Source organism: Cydia strobilella, chromosome 20, assembly GCF_947568885.1.
Source record: "Cydia strobilella chromosome 20, ilCydStro3.1, whole genome shotgun sequence".
NCBI classification, from domain to species: domain Eukaryota; kingdom Metazoa; phylum Arthropoda; class Insecta; order Lepidoptera; family Tortricidae; genus Cydia; species Cydia strobilella.
This window is the reverse complement of record NC_086060.1, coordinates 6,100,290-6,122,946: the sequence shown is the minus strand read 5'-3', so window position 1 is coordinate 6,122,946 and position 22,657 is coordinate 6,100,290. Positions and strand designations below refer to the sequence as shown.

At 38.3% G+C, this 22,657-nt stretch overlaps 3 protein-coding genes across 3 annotated transcripts; 2 read left to right on the top strand and 1 right to left on the bottom strand.

Annotated features, from left to right (window-relative positions):
• Positions 1-364: 364 nt before the first annotated feature.
• On the top strand, positions 365-3,200 carry LOC134750700 (snRNA-activating protein complex subunit 4 homolog). Its single transcript, XM_063685930.1, has one exon. The coding sequence runs from the start codon at positions 449-451 to the stop codon at positions 2,906-2,908; it is 2,460 nt and encodes an 819-aa protein (XP_063542000.1). The 5' UTR covers positions 365-448; the 3' UTR covers positions 2,909-3,200.
• A 297-nt stretch (positions 3,201-3,497) lies between these two features.
• LOC134750450 (low molecular weight phosphotyrosine protein phosphatase 1-like) lies at positions 3,498-5,185 on the bottom strand. Its single transcript, XM_063685607.1, has 4 exons — positions 5,022-5,185; positions 4,714-4,901; positions 4,023-4,184; positions 3,498-3,673 (listed from the first exon to the last, which is right to left on the bottom strand). The coding sequence occupies exons 1-4, from the start codon at positions 5,056-5,058 to the stop codon at positions 3,584-3,586; spliced, it is 477 nt and encodes a 158-aa protein (XP_063541677.1). The 5' UTR covers positions 5,059-5,185; the 3' UTR covers positions 3,498-3,583.
• Positions 5,186-6,077: 892 nt separating this feature from the next.
• On the top strand, positions 6,078-22,498 carry LOC134750482 (zinc finger protein 420-like). The gene is made up of 14 exons (XM_063685657.1): positions 6,078-6,266; positions 6,404-6,535; positions 7,934-8,524; positions 10,481-10,614; positions 11,216-11,359; positions 11,678-11,864; positions 12,168-12,301; positions 13,347-13,421; positions 14,015-14,144; positions 14,586-14,722; positions 16,886-17,015; positions 18,887-19,000; positions 20,208-20,321; positions 21,431-22,498. The coding sequence occupies exons 1-14, from the start codon at positions 6,159-6,161 to the stop codon at positions 21,707-21,709; spliced, it is 2,409 nt and encodes an 802-aa protein (XP_063541727.1). The 5' UTR covers positions 6,078-6,158; the 3' UTR covers positions 21,710-22,498.
• Positions 22,499-22,657: the final 159 nt, after the last annotated feature.

Sequence of the window (22,657 nt, the reverse complement as noted above, 5' to 3'; positions counted from 1 at the left end):
TTTACTCAAGTACACATGGTGCTGTCCGAAATGACAATCATACCTAGAAAATAAGCGTTTTTAACATAAGCTTGAATAACAGTTAGTCAGCGTACGTTTAGAAACACAAATTATATTGATGGATACTGCGGTATTGCGATTTTCACGCAACATACTTTAAAAATTTAATATAATCGCTATGAAAGAGATTTTAATTGCATTCAGTTCTAGTCCAAGTTACTAAATATAAATATGAAAAACGACAATGGCACTCAATTTCGTTCCGTTCTTTACAGTTATGAATTAGATTTTTGAACGTACTTCACATTTCACATTTGACAGTTTTGATCTTGACATTCGTTGCGGTAAGCAAATTTTTGTGTTTTATTTTGAGAATTTATCACAACATTTTCAATGATTTAAAGCTATTTTTATTTGTATCAAAAGGCAAACAGTACCATTCGTTAAAATGCACACTATGGATGTGGATAGTGATGAAGAACAGCAGCTAAACGATATAGCGCAGCTAAATGCCGCTTTAGCACAAGACGACGAGCCTTCTATCCTCCTAGGATCGTTAAGCGGCAGCGTAAGCTCACTACACTCTCGGTCCATTCTCAGCACTTCTACTAACACCGCCGCACAGGAACATGCAAAAATCGACTCTGCTTTAGCCCTTAACAAGCTTCTAGACGAAAAACTACGAAGACTGGAATCAGTGCTCGTTGGCCGCTTAAATGAGTGCAGACAAAGCTTAAATGATCTTCACAAGCTAGCAGTCCCTACAGAGAAAGATCGGCAAGAAACGTTCCGCTACATAAACTGCGGTAAACCATATTTTAAGGACAAATCATATTTTCCAGCTCCTGATAATGAAGATACTATAATTATGAAAAAAAGCAACATGTACGATTTTTCTGAGATCACTTCAGTGCCTGGCTGGACTGCTAAAGACAAAGTCAGTTTGAATAAACTTCTTCTTGAAATGTCAATTGATATTAAAAAGAAAGAGTTGAATTCAAAGATTGCACAGCTGAAACGCCAGAACAAAGATAAATGGTCAAGGAAATTAGAAAGACAAGTTGACACTATAAACAAAGAGATCAGTGCTTTAGGAAAAAAGACTTTAAAAGAATTAGCATTGCCAATAGACCAGGAGTATGACTGGGAAATAGTTGCAAATAAATTAAATAAAAGACACTGTGCTGCAGAGTACAGAATACTATGGAAAGAATTTTTGCATCCTACTATCAATAAAGATCCTTGGAAACTTGAAGAACATGCCCGCTTTCAAGATATAGTAACCAAGTACAATTTTCAAGACTGGGCTGCCATTGCTAAAGAACTGAACACCGGCAGAACAGCCTACCAAGTCTTTGTTTACTACAGAACTAACATGAGCAATACAACCTGCGGGAAAAAATGGACGAAGGAAGAGGAACAGTTTCTTCAGCGATTGATTGAATATTATAAAGAAGAAGATTACATACCCTGGGGCAAAGTAGCTTCATCCATGGAGAACAGGACTAAGATACAAATTTATAACAAGTATTTCAGGCTTGTTGAGAAGAGGAAAGGCAGATTCCTACCAGAAGAAGATGCTGTTATATTGACATGTTTTGATAAGTTTGGACCAAACTTCAAGAAAATGTCAGAGTATCTACCAGGCCGTTCAGCCACTCAGATTCGTGTGCGTTACCAAGTTTTAGCTAAGAAGAGGATCTCTGCTGTCTGGACAGTTCAGGAAGATCGGCAGCTGCTACAACTGATGGCCAATGAGGAATGTCTCACCAACTACTCCAGTGTTACCAAGCACTTCCCTGATAAAACTAGAGTACATTTAAGAGCTAGATATATTACCTTATTAAAATGGATGAAAAGACATCCAAACTTGTCACTTGAAAATGCACCGAGAAGAGGTGCACGGCGCCTTGGCCACGGACTCGCCACTGACAACCTAAACAAAGCCACTGAAGTTCTAAAGAAGAGAATAGAAACAGAAATTGATAATAGAAAAAGCAAAAGGATCACAAGGGAATCACCACTTGAAATCATAGAAGATGCCATTATAGCTAATCTTTTAACTGAACATGTCAAACAAGAGGAGGAAAAAAAACGACATGAAATCTATGATGAAGATGAAATATTTGTTCTAGATACTAATGCTGTAGTATCAGCACATAATCTGAATGTGACAAATCTGCAAAAAATGATCATTTTCTTGAGAGCAAAGTTGAAGCAGGACCTTTTCAAAAAAAGCTCATATGCTGAAAAGTACCCAGGCTTGCTAAATACGCAGCAGGACGTAAATCTATTTCAAGTAAAGAGTTACTCAAGAAAACAACAAACAACAGCTGTTACGTTTGCGAATGCACCAGACATATGGGGAAATAATGCTTTAGGCGGTGTAACATATGTGCTTCCTCCACACTATGCAACAATAACAGGATGCAGAAAACTCATGGCTTATATCAACAATAAGACCAAAGAAAACACATCTAAATCTGATGTGAATATCAATGCGAGTCAATTGATGAGAAAAAATCAAATTTTCAAAGAGCAAATGTTTCTCTTAATGGAGAGGTTTAACTCACTGTTTCTGTATTCAATGCTTCTGTCAAACGAGGGGCCGGAGCGAGTAGGGAAACTGGTAGTGCCTAAAAATAGACAGAAGACTGATACAACAAAAGCTCCGCTTAATATACTCTCTAGTGTTAGCATTCCAGGCCCGTCCAAACCTTTCAGAAGCAGAGTTAAATCAGATTCCCTAAGTGACACAAATATGAGTATAGACTTGGAGCCTGAGAATGATCAGACAGATAAATGTTGCGTTCAGAGAGTTGTTGTTGATGATGTGGTTAGGTTTATTGCTGTAGATGGTTCCAAGTCACAGAGAAAAAGAAAAAGGCAGTATATGTGCTCTTTTTAATTCATTCAATTTATAGTTGAGCACTCTATAAATAATTAAGATTCTAAATCTAAAGGACGGAAAACAGTATTGTGAAGATTCTGAATTTATTTTATCAGTGTTTGATACTGACTGTAAATTAGTATAGTTTTAATATAATGGCATTGCATAGGCAATGAAAACTATTTGTATTTAAGAAAAGGTGTCTAAATATGTTTCCACATCTAAATATAAATGGCATGTATTACTTTTTTTTATTGTTTACTTAAATGTAAAAGAGATCAATCACAAAATCTTTCTTATAAACTGGCAATTCAAACAAAACTTTTACCAAAAATATTTTTTTTTTTTAGTAATTAAAACTTGATCCATTACAGGTTTTGCTTTTGCCTAATTAATGCGATAGATAAGCATCAAACCAGTAATCAAAGTTAATGACAGTATAAATATAAAATTGAAATATCTTACTACTACACTATTAGGATTTTAAAATAATGAAAATTTAACTGAGGCTGAGGCTAGTTAATCCAAATGGAAATAATGAATCTCCATCCAATTCTTTATTTCATACAAATCCTTCCTTAGAATACCAGATAATGAAAAACAAGAAAAGTTAAAACAAAAATTTATTTGAAAAATGAAAATAATTTACTATACAGTATTATGTGTCATTGTTGGAATGTAGCAGTATTCTTCTCAGCCTTTCTTTTCCAAGTGCTCTAAAAATCCCTTGGAACATCTTACAGACTGCTGGTAACATTTTTCAAAACCCTTGGAATCAGCATCCTGAAAAAATGAAAAAAAAAACAAAATTTACATGTTTCATTCAAACGAATTTAGACCTTATTGCATGACAATATGATTTAAATTGATAAAAATAGAAAAAACGTGGGTGGTGGGATGGGATGCTGTAGTGCGACATAAAATAGTAGAAATTAAATAAAATGGAACTAAAAAAATTCCATACTAAATTGTTGCCATTTTACGTCAAAAATGTGACAATTACGTAGGAAGTGGCGCCCTCTACATATAAAAACTATACTGAACCAAAACATTATGGAACTTTCGTGTGATATGTATGGTTGCTAAATTGTTTTTTTTTTTTAATTTTAAGTATGACTAGTTTTTAACTTACATAATAAGGATCTCGAATGATCCTGTCACCTTGAGGGTCAAAATCACCAAACAGAAGTAGCTCAGCCTTGCTGTTCTTGGGAGCTAGTCTCTTGAGGTCCTTCATGTTGGCCTCATCCATGCCAAATATGTAGTCATAGTGGTTGAAGTCATCCTTTGTAATCTGAAAAATGGAAAGTAAATATTACAAAGAGCAAAGGCGAGTGGAACTTGACGCGAAGCATGACGAGTTAGAGGCCTGCCCGAATCAAATCCCCACTGCACCGCCTCACCACCATTCCCACTCCACCACCACTACTCCACTCTCCTCCCACCACTCAACCACTCTGCCACTTTCCTTTTCAATTAAGCATTATCGTGTACTTTTATTATGTACCTATATTCAAACTTTTTGAATAAACATCTTTTTTTATACAATTTTGTTGGAGGGGTGCCGACTTGCAGTAAATGTGGCTGTACATTTGCTAAAATCGGTTATGTCAGCCATCTGAGAGCTAACGATTGTCACACTCATTAATCAGTACAACGGTTGCCGTGGTCAAAACCGGCCTTGAATATTAATTATACATATAAGATTATTACATACATTAAACAATTAAAATAGGGTCACATTAAAAATAGCAAATTCACCGTACAAAACAACAATAAGTGGGAATAACCCCTGATCTATTCTTAAACATACAAAATCTTACCTGCCTAGCATGGTTGTTGTATGGAACATTATGCTCCTTCATAGCGTCCATAGCGCGATAGTCCGGTGTATTTCCGACATGCCAAGCGCCGATCGCGGCACTGTCGATTTCCCACTTATCGCCGATGTTCAAGTCATTCACGGTTTTCTGGAAAACGCCCTCGGCTATCGGCGAGCGGCAAATGTTTCCTAGAACACGTAATTTAATTTCACAATGATATTTTGAGTCATGCTATAGCTTACAGGATACTGTTCTAACCGTGTTCTAACTTTTAAAGAGTTCATTGTGCATTACAGCCAAATACATACCAAGACAAATGAACAGCGCTTTCTTTTTCTCGGCCATTGTTTGTGAGGTTACTGCGAACGAAAATTAAATCTTGTTTTGTTGGAGGAAAACTTTCGGGGAAATTATAATGGGAATGGGAATGGGAAGCTTTGGGGAAGATAGAGAGGTTGATGAATATTGAATCATCTGTCAGTCAGTGATCTGTCAATGTCATTCTAATTTGATCATTTCAGACATCTCTTTTCACGCTTTCAAGTCCGTTTACAATTTACATTGCGTGCGAGCCACGAGCCGAGCCGCGCCACGAGACGCGACGCGAGTGTAAATGGTGGGCTCGTAGCTCGTCTCCCTGCCTCCCTCTACCCACGAGCCCAGCATTTACACTCGCGTCTCGTGGCGCGGCTCGGCACGTGGTTCGCACGCGAATGTAAACCGGACTTCTCATTTTGCCACAGATAAACAGACAATTTCGAATTTTCATATGATTTCCATTCTTAAGCAGCTAACACATTACCGCATGTGTTAGCCACAGATTATTAACTAGTTACTGGTGTTAGCCGCTTTACTTGACAATTTCGCTCATTCTTCATTCATTCAGTCAAGTACGTCCATTCCATTGAAGGTAGGATCCTATAGAAGTGGCCTACCGCGTGCGCCTGTGAGGGACAGAACATACGAAATGCGACAATATGATTGGTCAAGTAGATTTGTAGCCCACCATAAACCATACAAATTTACGGTGGGGAATTAAAAAAAAAGTGAGACTGTAACAAGGACAAACAATAGTAACGCTTTCTCTGCTGCTTACTGAAAGATACATAAGACTATCCCGTTCTGACAGTTCCGCCCCACCACTCACGACTAATCCAGTTTTATACTATAGTTGGTCAAACCAAATTGGCAGTAAATAAGAACAAAAAACCATACCCATCCTTTTCTTTTACGTGCTAGTACTAGTGTAAGACAAAGATAGTAAGAAATGAGACAGTCCTTTGACTCCTTTGACAAACTTCATGAGTACGTCGTACGTCATTCATTATGTCATTCGATTCTTCATTCACTCAATTGTAAACCAACAATGCGGATGCGTCGCGGCTGTTTATTGATAAAATCATGATTTTTAATAAATAGTGAAGAACTAAATTAAAGCACATAAAATGTACGACTTGAAAGCTTGTACAGTTTGTTTTAGTACAAATGTTAACCTTTACAACATGGACTCTGGCACGTTACGCCAGGAATTCAACTTGATATCTGGCCTGAAGGTATATTTTTTCGCTTGATATTCTGGTATTTCCGCTAAGATTTTGTTTATCCTTTCCTATTTATTAATATTTATAATTAAAGAAAACTATAATACATTTTCCGAAATTATTATAAATTAGATTTTGTTCTCTTTCAGACTGACTGCTCTGGTTTGCCCAAATATCTGTGTGTGGAGTGTTCAGCATATGTGAAACGATTTGTAAAGTTTCGTAAAAAATGCCAGCGAGCCCATTTTACGTTGCGTGAACTCCAGCAAAGGAATAAAGAGGTCAGTCTAAACTATATTCTAGTTATACCCTAGTTTATGATGAGCAACTGTTTAAAATAGAGTAGGGATAACCCAAAAGGTTAGTTTAAAAAAATGCTTGCATTATATTTATCTGCCTGAATCGTATACCATTATGACTGCAGTACTTGAAGACTGGCATGATCCTTTTTTTTGCTGACATGAGCACTAATTCTGTTTTAGCTGTGTGCAAGAGGGACAGGGTGTGTGTGTAAGAGGTAGACTTGTGCCTGCTTGTTCACTACAGAGAGCGCTCGGCAATCGGTCAAACGAACTAGTTCAGTCTTTTAGTTCCTTTAGCTCAGTTCGGTTGTTGAGAGCCAGGAATGAATAGGAATCTGTTTTACACTCGATTTTTTTTTCCAACCTTTGGTAACTGAATATAATTCAAGTTGTTACGATACTATATGTCAAAAACACCATAACACAATAAAACAAATTAAAATATATAGAAAAATATTTGATTTTCCTTCATACTTTTCGGACTTTGGCGTGTCTCGTCACTCACGTCGTTCTTTCATCTCGTTCGCACCTGTGCCAGCGACATTGTGAAACGTTTCGTTCCATCCATTTTCCGTTGCCCTCAGTCAAGCGCTCTCCAATCCCACTGAACTAAAGGACCTAAAGACCGATTGAGAGTGTGCAAAAAGATTTAGTTCCTTTCGGTCCTTCACGGGATTTCATTCTTAACAGTTCTTAGTTCATGACCGACACAAGCCTAGCAAGAGGGACCAATTCTTTCAAATACCACCAGTACTGATAAGATAAATAAATAAAAGTGAATTAATTACACAAGTTAGAGAAACCAACCACATAATTAAACAAAACAATGGTTGAATACCATAAATATCCTGATATTATGTGAAGTAAATAAGTAATTAATTAAAGAGGTTGATAATGATTAACCTTGATTAATATTCATAAAATTGGTTCAAACTATATACTTTGTTTTTCAAATCAGTTCTTCTTTGGATAATATCAATCACTTGTAGTAATTCTATTCTATTTTACCTTTTATATAAAAGTCTTGTTTTGTAAAGTAATTAAAAAACTAATATCAAACTTTTCATATTAATGATACTACCTGTACTTTTAATTGACGAAGTGAAACAAAGGTCTCCTTCTCAGCTTGGCCAAAACGCTGTTTAAAGTCCAGATGTTCTCCACTACCTGTAGTGGAGAACGGCAACCAATTCTCTTGAAATTTTGTGAGCAGGTTCAATAATTGCATAGATTTTTTTGCTGATTTAGGTTTTAGAAATATTTTAAAACGCTAAAGCCACAGGGTTCCATGAGGTCTCAGAGCCACTAATTTTAAGGTGCAATAAAGACTATTTACCTACTTACTCTTTTTAGCTTATAATTTCTTATTTATTTCAGATCAGCATACATAAACTGGAGGCTATAGATAGGGAATGCTTAGACCTAAAACCTACACTATCGTACATAGATATAAATAGGACAAATTACGAAGAAGCATACTCCCAATGGACCAGAACTAGCCGACTAGGAATATACTACGGTGACATAATACCAATCATCCACCACAGTACATACACCACCCAAGTTATACATATGCCGAAAAAACAAGAAACGATACAGCTAGATGTTAAAGTGGAGGAAGAGCCGCAACCAAGTATAGCGCACCAACATTTAGAACAACCAATATCAATTGTTAAAGATGATGATGATTACTTTGATAATAATGATAATATTAGTGATCAACATTCCGACGAAGAGCCCCTGCCCCCGCCCGCTAAAAAACCTAAAGGAAAGGCTAAGAATTTAGAACCGGAAAGCTCAAGTCTGGATGAAGAGTATGCCAGTATGGTAGCTATAACAGACAAGGAGGCGCAGGCAGCAGTGGATGTGTACAGGCTATTTAGTCACGGGACGTTCAGGTGCGAGGTGTGCAATAAGGGATATAATACTCAGCAGAGGCTGACTGCTCATTTAAGGATGCATGATCAGGTGAGAAAATCTCTATTCCATATTTCACATATTCACTGTCAGTAGGCCGAACACATGATTGGCGCGACAGTATCTCGCCGCGAGATAGACTACCCGTCTTTTACTAACTGTATGAATTAAAGAGGGACGGGTAGTCTATGTCGCGGCGAGATATTCTCGCGCTAATCATGTGCTAGCCCGGCAGGTAGCTATGGGCTATAGATTCTACACCAGACAGTGAATTTAGATTCAAATGTGTAGAAATTAGAATTGAATTTCTCTTGTTATAAAATAAAAAAACAAACCTACAGGGTTTCATAGCCGAACCAACAAAATGTACCAACTTGTATAACCTATGACAGCAATAAACACACTGATTACTGAAAACAAAGGCAATTGATATCAATAGGGGGTATTACTGCAATGTTCTGCCACCAGAGTGCAGCAGCAGCAGCAGGTTTAGTAAACCATACACATACATACACATACTGTACCTTCCACCCTTCCTTGACTTGAATGTCAATTAGTAGATAAATGTGGAGGTGGATAACTTCACAGAAGGTCATGTAGGTACTTGTTTGTAATAATATGTTTATTTACAGAAAACAAATTTATAAACTTCGACCATTTCCATACAATTACACAAGTCAATTTGAATAGGTTAGCTAGCTACTTGTTAATATGCATGTGTCACCTATTTAAAAGAAATGTGAAACAAAATTGATGTAATAATGACTAAATTAACAGTGGTGTTTTTAACCCCCAAAACATGTGTCAGATGAATCAATTTGTGTGTTTATCATAGTCATGTTTTTCTTATTATTGAAGATTGTTCTTATAGCTACGGGTATGTTTTGTTTAAATAAAAGCAGTTTAATTTTTAACCCTTTAAACTCTACGCCCATTGTATATAACGCGCCATCGTAAACCTTATCGGGGTGCACAAAGGTTCATATTACACTGTAATTTCAATTTATTTATTTTAAAGACAAAGATGGCCCAATACGTCGCACTACAGCGGGCATTTTGCGGGCATGTCACTTCATAAGGTTCACAAATCAATTTTCGAGTTGTCACAATAAAGTATGTGTACTTAGTATTTCGTACCTAGTATTTGTAATGTGCAAATCCAAATACCTTAGCAACTAAGGCTGTACGTTAGTTAGGTATCTATTAGTTTATATCCCTTCAATTATAAATAAAAACAAGACTGAATAATATGTAGTATATTTGATTTAACAACTTACTTATTATGTGAATATATTATTAATATTTTTTTTTCCAATATGTATGACCTTTCCGTGACTTAAGTTCAGACTGCTGCCATAGTATCTTATCCATTTCAATACATATTTAGGTGTGCAAATTAACAAATAAAGCAAATCTTTCTAATCTTTCTATTAAATAGACGCCACTGCACCAACAAATACAAGTATGAACGGCAGTCATGATGACGCATGTCAGCTATTTATTTGTTTTTTAGATGGCCGCTTAAATGGGCTTATCAATTGTCACTTCAAAGAGTATTACACATTTAAGATTAATACATGATAACAGGTAACTATGTTACAAATACTAAGTACATGTACTCGTAAGTTAAGATCTATTTTTGTATACCTTACCAAATGATTTGTCCTCAAAATACCCGCTGTAGTGCGACGTATGTTAGTAACAATTAAGTAATCATGCGTGTCTGTAGCCATCTTAGTCGGTGTAAGTGTAATACCTGAGTGGACGCTCGAAGCAGAGCGTTAGGCGGGGCGTGCAGCGTGGCGTCGGGCTCACAAGTGATGTGAGCAGCGTGAGCGCGCGCTATGGCCGCTCCTATACGTTTGCATTTATTTAACATGCACGCTGCACACCCCGCCCCAACGCACGCCCAACTCGAGCGTCTACTCAGGCCTTACGTTAAGGGTTGATTTAATTTATGAAATAGTTTTTTTTTTATAACTTCATTATAATTTTAATTTGTTTCAGCATGTTAGTGGAAATTTCCTCTGTAACTTGTGTAACTACTATTACAAGACAGAGTATCTTTTGAAGACTCACACGACTGAGAAGCACATGTACAAGTATGAGTGTAAGAAGTGTAATGAAGTCAGTTTTGACAGGTAAGTTAGCTTATCAGTACATCCACACACAGAATGAAATTGTCGCGCGAAGCAACTCGGTCGGTGAAGACGTGCCTCGCCAGAGGCATTGCGACGGCGCGTCAAACTCTCGTAAGGTAGCTCGTTTTGTGAGTTTTTTTTAAATACAATATCAGACGTCTAACAGGTGAATTATTCTTGCAACTTCCACAAGAATATTAATTACGAAGGCTCGCTGGTGGCCTAGCGGTAAGAGCGTGCGACTTTCAATCCGGAGGTCACGGGTTCAAACCCCGGCTCGTACCAATGAGTTTTTCGGAACTGATGTACGAACTATAATTTAATATTTACCAGTCGCTTTTCGGTGAAAGAAAATATGGCGAGGAAACCGGACTAGTTTATCCTCGGGGTTGGAAAGTCAGATGGCAGTCGCTTTCTTAAAAACTAGTGCCTACGCCAATCTCGAGATTAGTTGTCAAGCGGACTACAGGCTCCCATGAGCCGTGGCAAAAAAGGCAGGACAACGCGAGGAAGATGATGATGGAAGATGATGGATGCTATGTTTAATGTTACACGCAATAATTCCTTTTATTTCTTGCCAATAACTAAATTTATCTTACAGATTGTCAGCTAAGCAACACTACATATGGGCTCATCTCCAGCGAGGCAGGAAGAAAGACGCCAACTGGTACGAGTCGCGGCCCAAATGGCTGAGCCCCAAGGGCGGCAAGCGGGTTAAGGGCGTCGTCACTATCCGACCTGTCAGGTATCGTTTTTTATTTCATCATGCATGTACAATAAAGCTGCAGAGATAAACGATCGAAACGATTAATTATATGTCTAATAGATGTTGTAGGATTATCAAATTATATTTTTGACATGAATAATAAATATTAGTTTTGGCTTTATAGTTCAAATATTATAATTATTGTTCTAATGATGTATTAAATTTTAATTTTCCATTTAATGAAATTTAATTTCAATATTTATTGTTCATGACATCAGATTTTATATTGTTTTTTTTTGTTTATGTAATATAAGTGTATTTAATTTGACGTTTTGTATGAAGATTTGCTTTTTTTAGGAAAATCAACAAACTACCCCCCGACTTCCCTATGTACTCTCCCGTGAAACACGAAGAGCAATACGAGTTGATATTGGACCGCAAAACCTCCAGGAACTACTTAGAGGCCGAGTACAAATGCGAGCTGTGTTATAGAGGCTTCAGAGCGGTTAATACGTACAGCAAGCACATGAGGAAACATGACCCGGTGAGTTTTTATTTAGTTGTCAAGCTGTGCGTTAGATGGCGTTGTTCCGTGTCCAAAAAAATTCTGAATTACGCTATTAAGATTATTGGTTATTAATATAAAGTCAGCGCTTGTGTACCACTTTTGCGGTAGGTATAGGTATCTTTTACGCAAAAAGTTACTTTTCACCTCAGTTGCAAAATAATAATGAATATGAATTTTATATTAAAGGAAAAAAATGGAAAATTCATAGTTATAGCCATTTCATTTGTTCTCACTTTAAAGACTAAGCCGTATATGAATTGAATTGAGTTTGTTTCGCAGGCCTACGCGGGAGCATACTCCTGCGATATGTGTAAGCTACACTTCAAATCGCCCCGCAAAGTGTACCGGCATATGAACATTACGCACCTCTTCAAATACTCCTGTCAGATCTGCAAGTTCGTCTGCTTCAACAAGTGAGTTGAATAAACCATATTCGTGTGATATCTGCTAACTACACTACTCAACGCAAAGTGTACCGTACCGGCATATGAACATTACGCACCTCTTCAAATACTCCTGTCAGATTTGCAAATTCATCTGCTTCAACAAGTAAGTTGAATAAACCATATTCGTGTGATATCTGCTAACTATAGGTACAATACTCAACGCAAAGTGTACCGGCATATGAACATTACGCACTTCTTTAAATATTCCTGTCAGATCTGTGCCCTGTTTATCAGAAGCATTGTAGCTTGTAATACAAGTGGAAGTCCCTTTCTAATAAAAGCTGTCAAAAAGTGAGGTCCGCTTGTATTACAAGTTACAAGCTTTTGATAAACAGGGCACTGCAAGTTTGTCTACTTCAACAAGTGAGTTGAATAAACCATATTCATGTGACATGTGCTAGCTACACTAGTCAACGCAAAGTGTACCGGCATGTGAACATTACGCACCTTTTTAAGTAATCCTGTCAGATCTGCAAGTTCGTCTGCTTGAACTTGAATAAAACATATTCATGTGACATGTGCACATATTCATGTGAAAGTGTACCGACATATGAATATTACGCACCGAGAAAGAGGCTTAGTTGGGCTATCAATCCATCGGGATCAAAGCTATCGAGCTTTGTTCAACAAACAACTACCGTAAATATTCTTAATCACAGTAACTCAGTGGTCCTTTGATTGTCTCCCGATTTGTATGCAAATAAGGCATTTACTACTGTGTTACCAATGTTACCATCTTTTTACGTTCATTAATATTAATATATGATTTTTGGTCAACAAATTCCTATTATTTGGTTTAGGTACAATCAGGAATTACAATTTTTATACACGAATTGCATATCTATCATACTTTTATTCTAGCAATATATTAATGGTCAAACAAATTAAATATTAAATTGTGGTATTAATTGGTCAAAGTAGAATGACCCCCATGAACATATTTTATAACCTTTGCAGTTAAACACAAATTGCACTGCGTTGCTTTTGTTGCTAATGTAACATTTTTTTACAGGGGTCAAGCGCATATGCACTATCGTTGGCATAAAAATGTCACGTACCAATGTCCGCATTGCGAAAAAGAATTCAAGTAAGTATACACTGATAATTACTCATATTATTGAATACTTATTAGGGCCGGTTTTATTTTCTTGTCGATTTTTTTTTGTCATATTTTGATATAATTCCAATTTGGGACAATGAAAGAAGTTACGAGAAAAGGGGAAGATTTTTAAGGACATATGGTGAAATTGCGCTTATATTGTACAGAATACTATTCCTTATTTATTTATTTGGTGCATCAACAAACAGCATTACAAAAAGTAATACATAGCATAGTGAACAGAAAACATAGCCATTAACAGATGTCCACAAAAGTACAGCTAACATGCAATAACAAGAGATTACAAAAAAAAGAAGGGAGTAAAAAAGCATTTTATACAAAGTAGATATGGCTTGCATAACGTGTGTGTGTGTGACTGTGATTGAATGTGTAGTGTGAGACGGATAAAATTATTCTCTATCTTTTCATCAAATTTATCGAAATCTGACGAAAAAAACGACAATAAAATCAAAATCGGCACATCAAACGTCCTTTACAGTCGTTTTAGTAAAATTTGTTTCAAAACTCTAAATGATGAATTGAATGCTCTGTTGTTCTCAATTCGTTTTTTTTTTCAACAGAAAAGCGTCAACTCGCTTGACTCACATCAGGATAAAGCACCCGTCCACTAACATTTGCAACATGTGTGGTCATAGCTTCGTGAGTGAAAACGGCCTGTATTGCCACAAACAACTGGCACATAGTACTGAGGTTAGTCTTATTTTTTTCTATTTTAGTTATTTTACAGGAAGTTACTGAGATATTGCCTCAATCAGGGTCAACCCAGCGGAGCGTCTTCTGCCACGAGCCTTATAATAATCATTATAAATCAAACAAGGATCACCCTTGAGACACACAGAACTATCTGTCTAACGTCACGAATCACATTGTCCCACCTTACCCCAATGCATGGCAATGGCGCATTCTCTTTCTAGCTCACTAGATTATGTTATCCTTGTTGTAATGTTTCGGTAGAGGTTGGAAATGTCCGAGCAGCTTTGACTGTTTCTTTGGCAGGATCGCCATGTAAGAACGGTTCGCAGTAGAGTTGAAATGAATATCCAAACTTAAACAATACTTTTTAATGTACTGAATACTTGCAATAATTGCCATACCATGTGGACAACAAATTGATGTCTTACTATGTTTTAGGAGCGGGACGTAATGAACGCAAGCATAGCCAACCCACAAGACCCGTTATTCTGTGCTGATTGCAACGTACAGTTCCTCAACGAAGCGGCCTTTGCCACACATCTGGGCAGCTCTAACAAACACGCCACCACTAATTTGTAAGAATATTGTAATCTTCCACACTGTTCATTAATAATTCGTAAAGTTTATTGCAATGACATAATAGTATCCTATAAGATCGTGATATAATAGAGAGCTTTTCAGTCGAATACCGTCTTTTGGCCACGAAGCTTGCTAGTTTTGATAAAAAATACACAAAATAGTTCTTTACCTATAGATGACAGGAAACCCTATTAAAAATGTGCAGTCAAGCGTGTCAGATTTAATTACTTAGTTTTTGATCCGACCCCTTCGGTTTTTAGGGTTCCAAAGGGTAAAAACGAGATTCTATTACTAAAGAGTCCGCTGTCTGTCTGTCCGTCTGTCATCCGGCTGTATCTCGTGAACCGTGATAGCTAGACAGTTGAAATTTTCACAGATGATGTATTTCTGTTGCCGGTATAACAACAAATACTAAAAACAGAATAAAATTAATATTTAAGGCCGTTCCATCGGTTTGCCGCTGTCTTTGTCACATTTCGCAAGAAAGAACGTGAAAGAACATACGCGCCAAGTGTCAATTATGATCGAATTTTGTCGGTTTTTATTTATTTTAAAAACGTTACCTTACAATATCGAAATTCTAAAGCTATGAAATTACTATTTATGTTAAGATTGTTTTTTATTCTTTTTTTTGTTTATAGTATCACATAATAAATAACCGAGTAAAGTAGGATTAAAAGTCCGAGTTAAAGGTTACTTTGGGAATTAATTGTATCGAGCGAAGTGTCAATTCGTGTATCGGAAGCTATGTTGTTAAAGATAATATAGTCAAGAACTACATATATTTTTTCCACGTTTACGAACATCAACGCCTCTTAGAAAAACAGGATCATATAAGGAGATTTTTCGCCTTCTGGCTCAGGGAACCGCCTTAAGTGGGGCTCCCATAATGTAATTTTTTTTTTTTCGTTTTTTGCGTAATGGTACGGAACCCTTCGTGCGCGAGTCCGACTCGCACTTGGCCGGTTTATTTTATTTTAATTGAAGTAGATCAGTTTTAGATGTTGAATTAGTACATTTTACAACTAGTGTGAAAAGACATTTCACACGTGTAATACAATTGCGAAAAAACAATAAATTAATATATCATTAGTAGAATCATACCACCAAACCAAACCAAAACCAAAAGTACCTATACAGCCCTTGATAGTTGAGCTGCCGCAGCCCGCGATACCTTCATACTCGTGCGCGCCCCGGCCGCGGCCGCCGCGGGCCCGGCGCGGGTTGCTCAACGACACCGAGGAGTAACGAGTGAGGCCCCAGTACCTGCTCAAGCTATACAGCCCTTGATAGTTGAGCTGCCGCAGCCCGCGATACCTTCATACTCGTGCGCGCCCCGGCCGCGGCCGCCGCGGGCCCGGCGCGGGTTGCTCAACGACACCGAGGAGTAACGAGTGAGGCCCCAGTACCTGCTCAAGCTATACAGCCCTTGATAGTTGAGCTGCCGCAGCCCGCGATACCTTCATACTCGTGCGCGCCCCGGCCGCGGCCGCCGCGGGCCCGGCGCGGGTTGCTCAACGACACCGAGGAGTAACGAGTGAGGCCCCAGTACCTGCTCAAGCTAAATTACATTTTAACTGCGTTTCGAAAGTATAGTTTGGAACTAAAAAGTAAAAAGCACTAGTTCGAGAAATTGAGCTTCTCGCACGCTACGCAGCCACAAAAAGTACCACTTTTTGAGCAACTGTATTAAAATAGTAGATTGTTAACCAAGGGATGAAAGGCATTCATCCCTGCCGAGGTATTTTGGCGCTCGAACGCAGTGAGCGCGCCAATAGTCCGAGGCAGAAATGATGCCTTGCACCCGAGTTAAACACTCTACTTTTCATTTTGAATACGAGGAAAGTAAAATGCATGTGTTCTTCCAAAAACATGACTAAGTATACATTTCTATAGTATTTCTTGAGAGTACTTTCAATTAACAATTCAGACAAAAGTATCGTTATTTATGGAATGGAGAGTCAAATATCAGAATGGAAATTGTATAACAAATCCATTTAAACTCAAATTTCAATTGCTTATCGTAAAAAAATTAAAAAAATCGTACTCCGAACGTAAAATGCTCTAGTGCAGACATGTATCATTTTCTGCACACCTTTTAGAACAACAATGACCCTCTTTCAGAGCATGAGAAATGAAAAAGTATGTTCTATGTTCAGGTCGATAGTGAAGCCGAGCCGCCGCCCGGGCGGCGCGGAGGGCGCCCGGAGGCGCGGGCGGCCGCGCTCGGCCATACTCAAGTCGGAGGTGCTCAACAATGGAACCGTTACCTCTACCAGCTGCGATTTGGTAAGATAAAACGGCTTGAGGAACACCTGGAACTTCCCGTTCGAACGCCATCTTGATAGTAGCCTCGTGATTAATTCCTTTGTTTTTTGCTCATTAATATTGTTTAAAGTGTAATATCGATAGCTTTATTATACAATAATCTAATGTGGTAGTGTGCAGTGAATGGAGAATTAATCTAAAAGCGTGTTTAACCACCATTTTGGAGTCAACGGCCGGTAGTCCACGTGCTTCTCGTAAAATCCAGCTATCGGTTTTACGAGACAACTACAACAACCACCGAACAGCGTCGTGCTCTAAGAGCATTTATTTTGTTCCTACCCTTTTACGTGACATTGGCTACGGGCAACACCGCCCTCAAGTCCATCAAGAAAAGAAGAAAACGGCTTGATGCACCCCTTAACACTGACCGCCAAAGACGTTCATTGACGCTCGCGGCTACTTCTTCTTCTTTTGGTGCCATGCCCATCTAATGGGCGTCGGCGGTCAGCATGGCATTCAGCTTCCTGGTCTTTGCTAATCTCTTGAGGGTGGCTGCGTCTTTTGTAAGTGTCCAGTCCTTGATGTTATCTATCCATTTATATCTAGGTCTACCTCTCCCTCTTCTTCCCTCAAATTTTCCCTCGATAATTGTTTGTAATAAGTCGTATTTCTTATTTCTGTATATGTGACCCAGATAGGCTGTTTTTCGTCTTTTAATGATGTTGAGTATTTCTGGAATCTTCTTCATTCTACGCAGTACTTCTTTGTTCGTAACGTGTTCAGTCCATGATATCTTTAACATCCTTCGGTAGAGCCACATCTCAAAGGCAGCAAGTCTATCTGATGTGTATTTATTCAGTGTCCATGCCTCCATGCCATACAGCAGGATAGATATAACATAGCATTTGACGAGTCTCCACCTCAGTTTGGTATTTATGCTTTTGTTCTCGCGGCTACAGCCTAATAAAAATTCAACCTTCATGAATTCTAACAAGATTCACGATAACGCGTCGCGCACGATATGCGTTGACTACTTTTAATAAATTTAAAAGTACAAGATTGCTTTTTTGGCTGGAAAATTTCGAACCCCGAGATTAAAGGAGCGCGTCACACTCGTCGAGAGCCTCTTGCCGAGTCTTGGCTCTCCGATCCAATCGATCGGATCTCGTCTGTCTCGACGAGTGTGTACAGCCGGCATTATAGTTATCTTGTATGACTAACAGCGACAGACTTGATTGTCCAATAATAACGAATATAACGCTGTAAATATTCAGAATATATAACTATACAGAATATCATGATTTATGCTGCGTCTAAATGCTGGAACAATTTGCCGCCACCAGTAGTTAACTGTAAGTCAGTGGCGGTTTTCAAACTACGTCTTATTTACTGGACCTAGAAAAGTAACGTACGCTTTTGGTTGAATGACCTGCTCTATAGACTGATATTTAATTTTAGTTAAGTTAGCACTTTTTTAGTTAGCATTGTTCGGTTTTGCTATCCTGTCCTATATTATTATGTAAGTGTAAATGTTTATACTGTCCTTAGCTAGATACAAATACGGCGGTGGCAGAATAATAGCGTCCGTTGCTGGTAGTCTTTACGGCTGCTGTACCCTGAAGCCTTTTCGGCACAGACATTAGCTGAGCCACTTTCCCTTTCAATTAGTTTGTAAGCATTATCGTGTACTATGATTATGTATATACCTATGTCCAAACCTTTTGAGTAAACTTCTTTTATTTATTTATTTATTATTAATTAGGTATTTATGCTAGCACAAATACTCGTACCTAATTATGTTAACATCGACTTATTTTGACCTTTGCTTCACTCGTGTTGATACTTCGATAAAATGCCTGTCTCATGTTAGAATTACTGTTTTCTGCCTACAGTGTGGTGAACATATGGCCAACGACGTGCAAGCGCGGAAGCATTACGCGGAGCAACATCCGGGGGCAGAGTTCCTCAAGCGGTACATGTGTGATGTCTGCGGACACACTACCAGGGTATGAAGCCAACTAGCCACACATATCACACACACACACACACACACACACACACACACACACACACACACACACACACACACACTCATACTACACTAAACACTACACTACACTAAACACTACACTACACTACACTAGTACTAAATGTAACTTTTAGATATGTAAGTTAATTTAAATTTAATTATAATAATATGTACTTCTATGGATATATAATCCGAAATAAAAGCTTTTTTTTATATATCATCATTGAAACTACAAAAAAAAATCTTACGACATATCGAAGTAATTCAGTAAAATCATCGAACTTAGTGTAGGCTTCGATATTCATGGCCACAAAAGGGTAAATGTCACTTTTTCCATGGTCTCTCATAGTCTGATTTTTTTTATGAGGATTGAATGTCCACGAGCTAGTACGCATTGTATATATGTAAAAAAAAACAGTTATATTGCGTTTTAATATATAATTTTTATTTAATTTACTAGCGACCCGTCCCGGCTTCGCACGGGTTACACAAAACCTTAACAAATTATACACCTAAACCTTCCTCAAGAATCACTCTATTGATAGGTGAAAACCGCATGGAAAATCCATTTAGCAGTTTTGGAGTTTATCGCGAACATACATCTAAACAGACAGACGCGGCGGGGGACTTTGTTTTACAAGGTGATTATTCGTTGAAATGTAAGGAATGGGCCAGTTCATTCCTATTTAATTTTATCGAAGTGATAGTGTGAATCAACTTTTTCTTGTCACTCGTTGCCATGGTTACGTTCTCCTGGGTCACACTTAAAACCCCGATTTTATGGTAATTGAAATAACCAAACATGCATTTTTGTGGTAGATATAAGGCCTTTCCACTGAGCTACCACTAATAAGCACGTTTGTGGATCGTTATACAACATTCCGTCTAACAAACTGTGCTAATATTGTCCCCTGGCTGACGGGACATAATAACAACAAGAAATAGTTGATTCACCCAGTTAATAGATTGCACATTAGGATACAGCCCTATTTAGTGCAATTTTACTTCATTGTGTGTTCTGGTGAAGGTCGCGGGAATTCGGTGGTTGCGAGCGGCACAGGATCGGTCGGAGTGGCGAGCCTTGGGGGAGGCCTATGTCCAGCAGTGGACGTCTATCGGCTGACATGATGATGATGATGATGACTTCATTATAATATAGTAAAATGTTTTATAATCTGTTACAGCAATACGCGAACCTGATGGTGCACATGCGTACTCACACGAACGAGAAGCCGTACGAGTGCCCGCACTGCGACCGCCGCTTCAGCATGCCGAGCAACCGCGACCGCCATCTAGTGGTTAGTAACCTATAACTAGTGGCTCTGTCTGTCTAGTAGCTGTAGACCTCACAAACACCCATGGCTCCGTCATTTAGAAAAATCTCCAAATACTTAATGAAACGATGACTTTCGCTTCCCTCGGTCAATTACTTTTTTCTTTTAATTCAGGGGTTTCCAAAATTCTGTCGTAGAGTAGTGCTGAGTGCGTAGCCAAGGTGACAATCGTAATTCGTTAAAGCGAATCAAGAAAAAAAACCGGCCAAGTGCGAGTCGGACTCGCGCACCGAGGGTTCCGTACTTTTTAGTATTTGTTGTTATAGCAGCAACAGAAATACATAATCTGTGAAAATTTCAACTGTCTAGCTATCACGGTTCATGAGATACAGCCTGGTGACAGACAGACAGACGGACAGCAGAGTCTTAGTAATAGGGTTCCGTACCCAAAGGGTAAAAACCCTTTGGGTACGGAACCCTAAAAAACGAAATGAAAGATGTAAACGAATTCACGTGATCATTGCCAAGTATTATCTCATCTACTTTTCGATTGACGTTTACGATTAACCTTTTCGACGCCGTGTCAAACACAAAAGCAGTCATCCAGACGTCACGTCATGGAGACTATATAAAGGAGCCAAATCTCTATGTATGAAAAGTGTCTATCAAAAAACAGTAATTAGGCGGCGCCACCATACACCGAAATACTATCAAAAACAACCTATGTAATTTGGTCGGGTTATTTGTTGCCTTATATGGTTCAGGTTATACTCATGTCCCAGAGCCTAACTAGCGCCACCGGAGAGATTAGGAACTATTATTTAAAGCTGAAAGCGGTCACTTTTGCAACAATTCTGCCATAAGAGATTGGCATCCTTTCTATACCATCCATACGTCACGTCACCGAAGTGTCAAAACTGAAAATGAACTTTGTATGCATGTAGGTCTATGTCGCTCTGTGGTCTATGACCGATTAATTGGTATTTGGCGTTGAACCTACGGTGCGTTTAATTGTATATATCGGTCATTGGCGTCCAAAAGGTTAACGACTGTCACCCATACGCTTCTTAGTCTTTCTGTAAGTATATATCTACATTATCTACCTACTGTAACTAAAATTCTAATAACACCAGGTCCACACCGGCGAGAAACGCTACCAGTGCCAGCATTGCAACCGCCGCTTCACGCAATCCACCGCCGTCAAACTGCACATACAGACCGTCCACCTCAAGATCCCATATAAACCGTGGGAGAAGAAAAACAGGAAACGGCGCAAGGAGGAACCCATTCTTGGACCCGTCAGCTCCGTTAATGTCAATACCATGGCTCAGGCCATGTTGCCCCAGCATAAGCTGCTGTTAGAAACGCAAGGAGACTATTTGAACGCTTTTATTAGCTATACTGACGAATAAACACCGTAGGTATTTTACTCCACTTAAACTTGATTTTAACCTTTTCCGGGCCACACTAATCTGAAAGATTTTTCCAAAGAATCTAAATACGTCCCAATTAGTTGTTTTGGTAATTCATTTTGCGAAAGTCCAATTTAATTTGAACCTTCAATCGGAACTCTTGAGGTTGAAATTCTATTAACAGATGTGGTCGATAAATCGTACTATGCCTGGAAAAGGATTAAAATACAAACCGCGGGAGAAACTGGAAACAATGCAAGAAGCATAAGCTGTCAAAGAAACAGTAACGTGAGCATAATACGTTCACATAACAAACTAAGTCAAAATAATGTCAAACTATGACTCATTTTATGAGAAAGGGACTGTCGCATATTGTATGATTTACAAGCCCAGATCTGATGAATTCTTCGCTAGCGAGCCATCCACGAACCTATTTACGGTAAAATTGCTAACTTCTTGCAGGCTTGCGAATGATGTTCGTCAGTTATGGACGCATTTTTTGATAAAATAAGTATTTTTGGGTGTGATAAGCTATATTTTCACGGCAATATGACGCTTAGCAAAGCTGGCGTAAGTTGCCAGGCGCAATATTGCCATGAAATTGAAGCATTGTATGTCTGAGATATACGCTTTTTAAATTGTAAATATTGTATATTAATAAGAGTGTTTGTGTCGTTGAGAGGAAATCATGGTAAGTGCTGCCAGCAGCTATGAACTAAGTCTTGTATTCAATTGATTATCATTGCCTTAGTAATTTTATTCTAAATATACGATAATTATACAGATAAATATTCTCATTTCTTATTTAATTTTAGAGTAAATCCCTTTTGCGATTTGGTTACCACTGAACATATCGCGCCGTTCAGTGATATCTGCTTCAACTGTCAAACTTGGCGGACTATTTGTGGCGTTCCATGTCTAAAGGGTCCTTTTGCTCCATGTGCATAA

Bases quoted from the DNA above. Each gene is read 5' to 3' on its own strand.
- LOC134750700 (XM_063685930.1), top strand. From the start codon at position 449: ATGCACACTATGGATGTGGATAGTGATGAAGAACAGCAGCTAAACGAT.
- LOC134750450 (XM_063685607.1), bottom strand. From the start codon at position 5,058: ATGGCCGAGAAAAAGAAAGCGCTGTTCATTTGTCTTG. The intron at 4,902-5,021 runs GTATGTATTTGG...TACGTGTTCTAG, and splicing joins AGCGCTGTTCATTTGTCTTG to GAAACATTTGCCGCTCGCCG. The intron at 4,185-4,713 runs GTAAGATTTTGT...TCCATTTTTCAG, and splicing joins ACAACAACCATGCTAGGCAG to ATTACAAAGGATGACTTCAA.
- LOC134750482 (XM_063685657.1), top strand. From the start codon at position 6,159: ATGTACGACTTGAAAGCTTGTACAGTTTGTTTTAGTACAAATGTTAAC. The intron at 6,536-7,933 runs GTCAGTCTAAAC...TATTTATTTCAG, and splicing joins TCCAGCAAAGGAATAAAGAG to ATCAGCATACATAAACTGGA. The intron at 10,615-11,215 runs GTAAGTTAGCTT...TTTATCTTACAG, and splicing joins AATGAAGTCAGTTTTGACAG to ATTGTCAGCTAAGCAACACT.